Source organism: Numenius arquata, chromosome 12 (genome assembly GCF_964106895.1).
Source record: "Numenius arquata chromosome 12, bNumArq3.hap1.1, whole genome shotgun sequence".
NCBI classification, from domain to species: Eukaryota; Metazoa; Chordata; class Aves; order Charadriiformes; family Scolopacidae; genus Numenius; species Numenius arquata.
In genome coordinates, this window is record NC_133587.1 from 34,486,395 (window position 1) to 34,499,222 (window position 12,828).

At 42.0% G+C, this 12,828-nt stretch overlaps 1 protein-coding gene across 1 annotated transcript in view; it reads left to right on the forward strand.

Annotated features, from left to right (window-relative positions):
- The first annotated feature begins 2,847 nt into the window (after positions 1–2,847).
- The window catches only part of VIPR2 (vasoactive intestinal peptide receptor 2), a 57,122-nt gene continuing 47,141 nt past the window's right edge, over positions 2,848–12,828 (forward strand). Inside the window, exons 1-2 of the mRNA XM_074157011.1 lie at positions 2,848–2,898; positions 5,987–6,089. Of these exons, the coding sequence (XP_074013112.1) occupies positions 2,848–2,898; positions 5,987–6,089 (154 nt within the window). The remainder of the gene's footprint in view (positions 2,899–5,986; positions 6,090–12,828) is intronic.

Below are 12,828 nucleotides of genomic sequence, written 5' to 3' on the forward strand. Positions count from 1 at the left end.
CTGTAACACCCAGGCTCTGCTGATTCAAAATAATATCAATTTCAATCAAATTGCACTTACTTTTCTACCACCTACACTGTGAAGAGGGGATGAATTTCTCTCCGTATTTGGACTCCATCCTTTTCCTCCATGTCTGTGCACTTCTTCTGTGCTCATGGATAACTCCCCAAGATCTCTCTTTGTTCTTTCCTTTCAATTTGAAAGACCATTGTTGGAAAGGGCATCAAATCTACACTGACTGTCTAAATTTATATGACTCCTTGATTCCTTCACAGCCCTATCCATTCTTTGCTGCATAAGACTATCTGCCTCATTCACATCTATCTCTTTATATCAACAATTTTTTTAGTTCCATTCATGTTTTTTTTTTTCCCCTCTACATCTGCTATAACAGGGCACTGAACTGTGCTCTGTTTAAGCGAAAAGAATTTGAATCATGTTTTCTGGGCTTCATCTGTCAATAATCTGTATTCTTTTCAGGCAAAACAAAAGCACTTAGCTATATCTAAACAAAAATATCAGTATTTGATGCATTTCTTTCATCTCATATCTCTTTCATGTCAAAGAGTCACTGGGAACAGCAACAGAAGAAATGGTTGAGATGTAACTGATGATTTTTCTTTTCTCCTTAAAATGCTGATTCATTGAAAACAAAACATCACACAAATCTGACTCTGGACAATCTTCTGATAGAACGGATACAACTTTCAAAACTTCTTTGCCAGTTCTGGGGTATGCAGACTGCCCACTACCCAAGATACTAGTTTCTCTCATTCCACAGAAGGAATAATGATGACAGTTCCCAAGACTGTTTCTACACAGAATGTTAACACTAATTTGTTAATTAGTTTCCCAGGCTACTCAGCTTCAACAGCCTAATGAATCATTTGCTTGAAGAACCAAACACTGGGTTTTGGTGTCTGGCAACTCTTGTGTTCTCAGCTGCTGGGACAGTCTGTCTGACAGCTCCTCTGCGAAGGGATGGCTGTTGGGTTTACTGCTCAAGTACCTGAAAAGCCTCGACATGTACAAATTTCACTCATGAGAGTGACTGGATTTAAAGATTTCTTTCTTAGGGGGAAGCCAGTCATCATAAAGTGCAAGAAATCACTTCTAAAGAGAGAGGAGAGAGAATAATGCAATAATGACATCAGATTCCCGTAGCATATAAGATTAGAGAGCATGGTTTTAAGACTGCTATTTTGGAAAGACCTATAGATCTTACAAAATTGCTAAGAGCACCCCTAGACTGCATGTGTGAATATCCAGGACTCCGAAGAGGAACCCTGGGCACTGGATTCGGGAATCCGGGGGGTTTCACTGTGCAATCCTCCGTTTCCAAGAGGTTTGACATGAGAGTCTGCCCAGGAATCTCAGAGCTAGAGGCATAACCAGTTTCTTCTACAACCCAGCTGTTTTAGAAGTAGGTGCAATTTGGCATTTTGGTCCACCTATCACATACAGATTAAAGTCAATCCAAAGGGGTACTATTTTCTGTTAAAATGAAAATATTTTCATGACTTGATCATATGCCACCCTACAAATGTGGGTTTTTTCCTACATTAATGCTTCCCTCTGCTCTCAGCATGCAGGTTATAATACTGCTCATTACGGTTTGTAATATTTCTTTTTAATGATGTCACAGAGGTTATAATTAGGTCTTTCTTCTCAGTATATTAAAAGAACTTTTGTAAATGCATTAAAAAATATGAAAATTTTCTTCAGGTTTTCCCTAGAAGTGTCCTTGGTTTTGCTTATAGCTGGTTATTTTGGGTGACATAAGCTATTTAGGAGGCTTCTGTTGCCTGCTCAGTCCCTTTTAATATATAGTACTTAAATTACAACAGTGTAAAGACTACTCTAATTTATTCTCAATCTCAGCTAAAAACCACCATATAAACTGCTTTTTCTATAACAAAAGGCATGGGCTAACATCAATGTCACTTAATCACATATTTTATATGCCTTGTGAAGCAAAACCAAGATCAATGCTTGGTGTAAACTGCCAGGCAATAATATGCAGTTGCTTTAAACTGTTGGTCTTTATTGAGACCTCAAAAAAAAGCCCCAAACAAACAGCCTGGGGGGAAAGAAAGATTTTGTAGTGCAGTTGCTGGTCTGCCCAGTGATAAGACCGACCCTGCCAGGGATCACTTCACTTACCCCACATCTGTGTGGGGATTTTCGTGTCTGTCTGGCTTGGGGGCACCGTGCTCGGTTGTCTTCATGGTTTCACGGGCAAAAGGTATCCTAGTGCTGGCACCGGGACGCTGTCGGGACGGGCACCGGGACCCCTGTGGGTGTGTATGCGTGAGAAGAGGGGGCTTCCCCAGCACTTGGGGGCAGGCAGAGCGAGATAGAAGCCGTCCGTAGCCCGGCAGGAGCCCGGGATGATGGGGGAAGCACCTGCGAGTCGCTGGGATGGGCGAGGGGGCGTCCCGGCTGAGGGGAACGACTCGCACCTCTTATGAGGGGGAGCGACAGCGGCAGGGAGAGGGAGGAGGAGAAAAGGAAGCCGAGGAGAGGGGCTGAAGAGAAGCGGGAGGGAAGGGAGCCGGGGTCTAGAGGAGGAGCTGAGCGCAGAGAGGCGGCGGCGGGCAGGCACTCAGTCGGGCCGGGAGCTGACGGCCGCCGGAGCGGGAGGCGGCCGGGGGCAGGTGCGGGAGCTGCTGACAGCCGCAGGGCGGCGGCCGACCGCGGGGCGGGGGGGCTCTGCTGGGCGCCCCGACGGCGGCCCCCGGGCCCTATGGTGCTGCGGCGGGACCCGGCTCCTCCTCGCCGCCTTCGGAAGGGGCCCGCGGAGCGGCGCGGGGCAGCGCAGCCCGCCGGCCCCGGCTCTCGGCGGGCATGAGGACCCTGCCGGTCCTCCTCCTCTCCCTCTGCTGGAGCCTGGGGCGGGTAAGTCACCCCGCGCTGTCCCCCGGGCCCGGGAGGTGACCCCTGCGGCTCTTCTCGCCGCCCCCAGCCCTAAGGTGGCAGCGAGGACACCCCTCCCCCCGCCCCGGGCCGGCGGTTCCCTCACGGTTCTCCCGGAGCGGGGGCGGCGGGCTCAGCGGCGGCCGTAGCAGGTGCGGAGACTCCGGCCCCGCCGCGCTCACTTCGGGAGACAAGTGACGGCCGCCGCTCGCCCTCACCGGGTGTCCCCGGGCGGGCATCGGGCAGGGAAGGGGGTCCCGCTCCTGCCGGGACCCCCAGCTCGTCTTCGCGCCGCCCCTCCTGAGCCGGGCTCCCCGGCCGGCAGCGGGGGGCGCCGCCCCGCAGCCCCGGGCGCTCCTCGGGGGCTGCGACGGCTCCGCCCCGGCGGGGCAACGCGGGCCCGGCCCGCTCCCCGTCCCGACCCTGGGTGAGTGACTCCTTCCCCGCTGTTTCGGCTTTCCCCGGCAGCCGGTGGCCACCGCAAGTTCGCCAAGAGTTTTCACAGGGGACTGCCCTGTTACGGGCTAGAGGGTGGTTGGCAGTCATCATGTGGGGGAAAACCCGCATGATTAATTTCTCATTAATGCATGCAACCGGATAACAACGCACAAAGCCTTCAGAATATTAAAGTCTTCAAATTTAGGGCGTCTGCTTTTAACATCTTTATATTTTTAAGCGTTTCTTCGGTTGTTTGTAAAAAATCTATAACGTTGCTGGAAATGTCATTTATGAAAAATAAAAAAAATCTGCCCTTTAAATCTTTCCATTTTTTTTTTTTTGGTACTGCAAATTTAAAATAACAGATCATTTCCACCAGAAGTGAGGAAACTGACTTCTTCTGCTTGTCAGAAGAAATTTTTTTTTTCAGTCAAACTGCTGCTCTGGATGCTTTAAAAATTGTTAAGCCACCAAAACCACAGAGAGACTCCTCAGCTGGATTTCCAGCTAGCTGGGTACTTTTTGCAATGCTCAACACAGCACACACGGTTCTGCGTTCAGTGATTACAAAGGATAACCCAGCCTTGGTAAAGCAGAGGGAAAGACGGATGAGCACCAGCCCTGAAAGGTGGTTAGCGCTCTCAAAATCCACTTTGGGGTTCTTGATGTGTTTTGGGTTGTGGTCAGTGCCACACAGTCTTGAACACTCTTTAGCTTGGTGAAGTACATTTGAATGAAACTGGGGTATCTATATTAGAGTTTGACATGTGTGTCAGGTTTGAAAAATAACGTTGTGTTACCTTTGGGTACTAACAAATTGATGTTCTCAAAATAACCTTCGCTATTAGATCACTAATACTCAGAAATTTGCAGTTCTTCTATAAGTGTGAGAGAGAGAAGTCACTTATTCGGCAGGTTCCTTAACTGTAGTAGCTGCTTTCTTTTACCCCTCATGTAGTTAACATTTCCATTTATTGGAACTACCTTTCCAAGACCCAGTAATTATAATACTTTTTGATGACTAGGAGATCTGCTCTCAGTTACCAAATGTTTGCAACTGGAAAAAAAAATTCAAAATCTGTTATATGAAAGGAAAATGCAATTAAAAACTTCATGTATACATGAGACACTATTTTACGTAGGAGCTATCTGGAAAGTAGATAATACATAACAAAACACAGATACTTTCAATGTGACACTGAACTTTCTATTATAAGTGCTAGAAATCCTAATTTCTGTCTAGAAATCATAATTTATGTTAAGGATCTGTACAAATTCACTTTAAAAAGAATAAAAATTATCTGCCCTGGAAACATTTAATTTCAATTGTCAATATAGAGAAAAGATGACGAAAAGGAATTAAGGTTCTGATGTTTTAAGTGGTGAAATAAGACATTTGGAGAAGAGAGAGATTTTAGGGAGTTTTTGTAACAGCTCCTGTTGTTATGTTTATGAATATTAAGCTGTATTTTTAAAAGCTGTGCAAGTGGCTTGCCCACAAGGAGACTGCAGAATAAGCAGGTTCTCAGTCCCAACTCTGGGTCCTAGGTTCTGGGTCCATCATCATAACTTAGTTAATTAATATTGCCATTTAAAAAAAAGTGTCTCACAAATCAGATACTATTACCAGATTCTGTTATTAAATGTCTCCTAGAAAAAGTAAGAGAGAGAAAAGGGGAGAGAAGCTTGGAGAGAGACCACCCTTTTCTTGGTAGTACAAGTGTGAGGATGACAGAAGTACAGCATAGTCACATTTTATTTCATTATGATGCTATTTTATTTGCGCTAATCTCACTGTCCCTTCAGCTCTAGTGGTGTTTCCTATTTTACATTTCTTACCTACTACAGTCATTTTTCCCTTGCACTCTGTTATGGACTCTGCATGTTTCTGTTAGGCTCTGTCTGCCTCTGAGTCCAACTGACTTCAGTACAACTTCCCGGTGGCTTGTTTCTTTCCCCAGTACTGCTACATCCTTGTCTATTCCCATGGACATAAATAACCCCTTCTGAAAACCAAGGAACTGGGGGCAGGGCTATAAACGGGTAAAGGCAATAGTGCTTTCATTTTGAAAGGAGCTGGGTTTTCTTCCTATGTAACGCTTGCATCAAATAATCATGCTCTGGGACCTTCAGGAGGTAAAATATACATGGTGGAAAAGGGAAGAAAAGCAAAATTTACCATGTCAAAGAGAATGCAGTTTGATTGGATTTTATGTTCTGTGATTCATATTAAACTTTCAGCTTCCTAACTTACTATGAAAGAGAAAAAAGAAAATGTGTTTACTTTCCCTGCTCCAGTTTAACTCAGTTTTTCTGGAGGAAAAAGTCTCTTGATACAATATTGGTGAATGCACTAGAAAGTTAAATATTTTCTTGTAAATGACAATTGGCCTTGAAATGCTACAAGAAGGAGCCAGTGAATGCTCTAGTAGATTATTTTAACATTTTTCTTTGAAAAGTCAGTGTGTGAGAAGCTAAAATGGGCAATGACTGTATCTTTAAATGCCTAGCGCATACTTGGGCAAAACCCATGCCAGTTAAAGTTGTGGATTTCATTACTGGTAGTTGCATCATTTGTAAAGCATTTTAATTCTTGTTTCAAGACCCTGGCCTGTTTGTTAATTTGACACAGGTGAACGGTGTTCATCCAGAATGCAGGTTTCAGCTGGAAATTCACAAGGAGGAAACAAGGTGCATGGAACTTCTGAAGAACGCAAAGCCAGTGGACTACAAAGGTAAGAAAAGACAAGCTGTAATGTGGAGACAATGGGAGCATTCAAGATTTTTCTCCCTTTACCTTCTTTGCCGTTGTGGTTGCAGTTGCTGTATTAGTCTGTACTGTTCTTATAATTTTTATGTATTTTAGAATTTATGCGGATTTCGTGTTAAAGGTGCAGTTGCAGCAAGCGTGTTGTGAGGGGTGTGCCAGGCATTGGGTGGGACACTGGATGGGAGCAAATGCATTCTTGTGTTTCAAGCTGTTGCCACCAGTATTTTCTGACTGGCAGAGAAGCTGCAGGGTGGTGATGACAGGACCAGAAGAAAGAACAAGTCTTGAGGAAAAGCTGAAAGCCTTGGATTTGAGCACCTCTCTCAACCGATGGCTGAAAGTAAAGTACTAGTGGCAGGAATGATCTCTGGGTTTCCCAGGCAGGTGTTTCGGGTCTTCTGTCTCCTGTTTCGGAAGAGACAAGACTTGCCCCCAGAGAACCAGAGTCATGCAAAGGAAAAACTGGAGAGTAGTGTTACATTCAAAAAACAGATTCTCTCTGTTACTTTTTTGTTTTTATTTTCTCCCTACATAGAAAGATAAATATAGACATAGAGATATGGCTGATTGTAATTTAATAGAGGAAAGAAGGAAGAGCAGATGTAGTTTATTATATTTTTTATTTTAGATTTTACTAGATTTCCTTGCTACATTTTCACGTGAGTGAAAATTATGAATAAGATCAAGAAAAAATGTTATTTTTCTTGTAAGTTGGAGCTGCTGATAAAGCCGTTTGTTCAGCAAGCAAAATATGAAGGCGACAGATAAATCCACACAGCCAAATGAAAAGCAAATATGTAACATAAAGTAGCTAGGGCAAAACTTGTTTAACAGTTTTTGGCTTTTTAGGAAAGTTGGAAGTGTGTATTTATTAATTTTATTTTATTTTTTTAATGACAAAGGTATTAATGTTGTATCATTAGTATCTTTTGTAAACCATATGCCAGAACTTGTGAGCAGAAAGCAGTCTCTACTCACCTACACGTGAAAAGGTAAAAATGCTTCCTGGAGTGCTTTTTTTGCATGTTTCCGGCCCAGCGCTCCTCTGGTAACATGTGAAATGTGGAAGGGAAGGATGGACTTTCATTGAGACTTAGAACAAAGGGAAAGAAATTTTAGATCTAAAGGCAACTGAACATTTTTCAGTTCAAAATACAATTTTGATTTTTTTACAAAGTAATGTCACATCTAAACCTAATCATTAAATTTCTGTTGTCAAATGATCTTTAAGTGGCTGGAAGTATTTAGTTTCAAGTTAGTTCTTCAAAGCCCTAAGCCTCATTGGTGTCCTGCCTTTTGATACGGTAGTCCAGGTATGTATTGTCTCAGAATAACTGGGCTCCTTGGAATATTCCAGCTCTTGCAGTGCAGTTGTTTTCCTCGTTTTCCTTTAGCTGATCTAGGTGATACATAGTATATTTGTTTTTTCATATTCAGTCGGTTTTTAATGCGCTCTGAAGGTGATTATGGTTCCTCAGGGACCTACCATCTGCAGTGCCCTTTGAGCATAAACATAAGTCCCAACTCATGATGCTTTCTCCACCTCTCTTCTTGATTTAAATGTGTAACTCCCTCAGTGCATGCTCTAATATAAATTTGTATACAATAAAATAATTAAAAGGTTCAGTAACAGTCTGTATTTTACTATAATTTCTCCTTTTGATTAATCCAGATCAGTAATTAGAAAAATTATAATAACGGTGAATAATTTACATGGATATCTCTCCAAGCAAAATCTTACTGGAATAATTAATCTACATTTAGATTTTTTTATTTAAATGAGTGGTGAAGAGAGACGGCTGTTACATAAATAATACTAGTGTGAAGCCAGATGGAGAAATAATTACTAGCCCGGCTTAATGAATTAAATCTTGAATTAATAAATTCACTATTAGCTATTATGCTGCTTTGAAAGTCAAGCTTTCTTCAAGATCCACTTCTGTGATCCAGATGCTGGGCTGCTCCAAGGGTATCCTTGTGATGCACACCAGTTTTATTTTTGGTTCCCAAGGGGAAGAAAGAAGTTTTCTGTAAATATTTTCTTCACAGCCTCTTTTCACTGGAAGAGGGGTGCCTCCTGAAGGCTGTAGAACTTTATGTCTTGGAAGGAGACAGTATGTCTGATGGTGTTGATTCTGCCCTGCAGGTAGTGATAAAACAGCAGTGGAAGGATTTATAAATTTAATTGAATGCCTGGCTGAAACTAAGGGAATATTCCGTTTTGTAGGAGACTGGAATAAAGCCCCTCTGGTAATGAACCCTTAAAAACTGTGTTTAATCTTACAGCAGAATTTCTCTCATGCTTCATGTTATAGATACTTTTACCAAGAATCTGTTCAGAAGTGACTACATTAAATATATGCATTTTCATTTCCAAAAATATCTATTTGCTATGCATCCTTATTTTCCTAATAAACTCTCTGTATTCATACAAAAATGTAAGGAGTATTTTGAACAGAGACTTGCAGATTGGCACAGTGGTACTCTGACTCCTGATAAAGAAGAATTACTAATGAAAATTGGCAAGCTGGAACTAGTCCAAGTCCTAGCTCCACACCTAAAACTTGTAGTACACTTGAAACATAATTCATTACAATAAATTCACAAAACCTATTTCACTTCTTTTTGAATGGGAAAGATGGTAATACAGCCCTTTTCATGCTTGCCTAACTTTAGTATGTGCTACCTGCCTCACAAAAGCTATCATGAAATCTAGTGAAAGTCCTGTCTAGAATTTGGAGTTAAAGGTTCACTGAGATTTTCTACTGGAGACTTGGGCCTCAATTATCAAAATCAGTGGGATTTTTTTCATTAACTTCTTGGGCACCTGAGAAGCCTTCACACCTCTGTGTAACATACTCCAGAATTTGCCTGATAATGCACAGCTGCTGAATATTGGAGGATCCAAATTTTATGGGACAGGCAGTTTCTCCTTTGGCCTAGATGACAATTATATATTGAATACCTTCTCTAATCATAGAATCGTCTAGGTTGGCAGGGACTTTTAAAATAATCAAGTCCAACCATTAATCTAACACTGCCAAAACCACCATTAAACCATGTCCCTAAATACTTCTCAGCTGCTGTTTAGGGATACATAAAGGAAAGATTTAAAGGCAATTGTGGTTTGGCTTTTTTTTTACATAATGAAGTGATGTTATAGTCATCTTACCTGAGCTGCCTCATAATATGCACTGAAGAATTTCACTGAGTAATTTTTGTAAATTTGTAAATTTTTGAAAATCATTGACTGGGAAATCTATGAACAACTTGCTTACTTTATGGCTTAATAAAGAAATTGTGTTTTGCAAGGAAACACTGTATAAATACTGTGTAAATATCCTTTGAATAATGCTAAGGATATATTAAAACCACAGAACCCAATTTGTCTAAATTCTGCTCATTTGCCAATGTCAAACTATTAGACAGCAATCTGGACCTCCTGCTTTGCACCCTTTGGGGGATTTTCAGGCATTAGGACATACTCTTCCATTAGTGGAGAGCTTTGCAATCCATTTTGGGAAGAAAGTCACTCTCCAAAGGTCCGTGGCAGTGTCTTCCTCTCTGTAGTGCTCTCGAGCAAATCCGTTTATTTTATGAAGACTGCATTAGCTTCCATCCATGTTTGTTTTCATCTTTTCTCCTAAAATTTGACACCAGGAGTATTGATGCACCTTAACTGGAAGTCTAGGAGAGAATTTTTTTTTGCACTGCCTTTTTTGGAGGGCAGTTTAATGCCACTCTGAATAGCTCTGTAATAGCTACAGGTTTTGAGGTCCATATGGGAAAACACTAATTGATCTTTCACCTACTACCCATGGCTTGTTGTCTTAAAAAAATAGAAAGCTCCCAATAAAAGTTATTAAAAATACTTAAAAAATGACCAACTGCAAATTTGTGTCTTTGTTCAGTATTTAAATTTTGCCTTATGAAGTAATTGATTCATTTCAGTTCACTTTTAAATGAAAAGTGAAATCTTATGGTCAAAAATGTTAAAACTCAGTCAGTAGACTTTATAACAGGGTTCTACAATAAAAAGTTCTAAGATCTTATGAAAAAAGGAGGTCTGGGGTTTGGTTTTTTTTTTTTTTCATCTTGGACTGAGTGGCTGCACAGTTAAGTGAGTCTTTTCAGCTCTTGCTTTGCAAAATGTGTTTTTGTGAGACCCATATGCCAGACAACATTTTTAATTTTAGATATGGCATCTTAACTTTGAGGAAGGGAAGGAGATGGAAAGAGAAATGGCTTTTGAAATATTTTCATAAACCTCTCAAAGAGAGTCTTCATAATGCAGCTGGTAATGGGAAATTAAAACAGACAGGACTACCAAAATGAGTGTCTTATTCATAAATTTAAAGCAAGAGGGACCAATGTCGCTATGTAATCTAATCTCCCAAATTACACTGCAAGTAGAATTTCACTTAGTGATTTCATCACTGAGCTCGTAATGTTGTGGATGAAACAGAGCAGATCTTTCAGAAAGCTCTTCAGAACAGTGGGATGAGTATTCAAATGTTGGACACATGGCAAGTTATCCAAAAGTTAGTTTACCTGACTAACCTCTCCTGTGAAGGTTATTTCTTCAGTGAGAAAGGTGCCTATTTTGCATTTGAAGCCCACACATACACACACGTATATATCTCTGTATTGTTCAAAAGGAGGACTGACTGTAAGTGTAACTAAGCTAACCTGATGATCACTCTCTCCTTCACATCAGTATATAGGAGACTTACCTGAAGCCAGATGAGGTCTTTCTCCTGCTATGTGAAAAGGAATCTCCTCAAGGTTCCCCCTTTCTTAATCCTCCCAATCTCATCAAGGCCTTCCATGAGTTTTTGTTTGGTTTTGCAGCTAGTTTCTCTGTAAAATGAGCCAGTAGTTCAGCTGCAATGTTGCTTAGAGTTATCTGGGGTAGGATTAATGGTAGAATTAAATGAAATAGTGGGATCATGGAACTTCCTTTTATGCAGCACCGGTAGCTCTTGGAAGGACAACTTTAGTTTTCCTGAATCTCAGAATCAGAATCAGAATCAGAATCGTAGTGGTTGGAAGGGACCTCAGAGATCATCGAGTCCAACCAACAGTAAAAAAAAAACAAAAAACAAAAAAACAAAAAACAAAAAACCACCACAAACAAAACCACCACCCACCACCTGAACACACAACAACAACAACCAAACCAAAAACCATCACCCACCCACACAGCACCCCACCACAAACCAGTAATCTTGGACAATAGAGCATGCCCTGAAGAACCATGTCTACACGTTTCTTAAATACCTCCAGGGATGGTGACTCCACCACCTCCCTGGGCAGCCCATTCCAATGCCTGATAACCCTTTCAGTAAAGAAATGTTTCCTAATATCCAACCTGAACTTCCCCTGGCGCAACTTGAAGCCATTACCCCTTGTCCTATCATCTGTGACTTGGGAGAAGAGACCGACCCCCATCTCTCTACAGCCTCCTTTCAGGTAGTTGTACAGAACAATAAGGTCTCCCCTCAGTCTCCTCTTCCCCAGACTGAACAACCCCAGCTCCCTCAGCCTCTCCTCGTAAGACTTGTGCTCCAGACCCCTCACCAGCTTCGTTGCCCTTCTCTGGACCCGCTCCAGCACCTCAATGTCCCTCTTGTGGTAGGGGGCCCAAAACTGGACACAGTACTCGAGGTGGGGTCTCACCAGTGCCGAGTACAGGGGGACGATCACCTCTCGGTCCCTACTTGCCACACTGTTCTTGGTACAGGCCAGGATGCTGTTGGCCTTCTTAGCCACCTGGGCACACTGCCGGCTCATGTTCAGCCGACAGTCGACCAACACCCCCAGGTCCTTTTCTGCCAGGCAGCTCTCCAGCCACTCTGCCCCCAGCCTATAGCGCTGCCTATCTCTAGCAGCGCTATAGCCCTAGGGGGCTATCTCTGTGCTGCTGCTTTTCTAACTGTAGTGCAGACGTGCTGTTACTTTAATTGGTTCACACATTTTTTTTATCAGGGAAGCTGATTTGAATGTTTGTCTGTTTTGGCTTCCATTAATTGAAGTGTCATCGTTAATGACACCACATAAAACTGATCATCCTTATGGTGTTGACAATGTCTGGGCTTTGTGGAAGCTGTACTTAATTATTTGAGGACAGAAGAGAGGCAGAGCTGGCTTGTCTTTTGAGGAGGCTGGGCGATAGGTGAGAAAGAACGTTGAATGGAAGGAGCTGCCTACTGAAAAATAACCAACATGAAATAAATGATGAAGACCAAGAAAATGTCCTCATCAGCCTCATTGAAAAATCTCACATAATAAAGGTTACTAAGAGTGACAATAACAAACTATTTTGGAAAGAAGAGAGGCAACATGTGGCTACAGATACATTCTACAATTTTACAGGTCTGAAATTTCCAGCCCCCCAAAAACATAAATAGACATTCAGCAGTAGAGGTTAATAGATGGCATTTGGAGCCCTGAAAAAGGAAAGTGTGCAGCCATAAGTGAATTTATTGTGTTTTTCAGAAGATTCTGAAAGAAATACTGCCCCGCATAGTTTTGCGCTTAAGTCCTGATAAAGACAGCTGTGGCCATGGCAGTCTACTCTCCATGACATCCAAAGTTCAAATACCACAAGGAAGAAATCTCAAATACGAAAGCACTAAAAAAGCTCCAGCTAATGCAACAAATAGCACATGGGTTAGACGTAATCCAAACTAACAGAAATATAT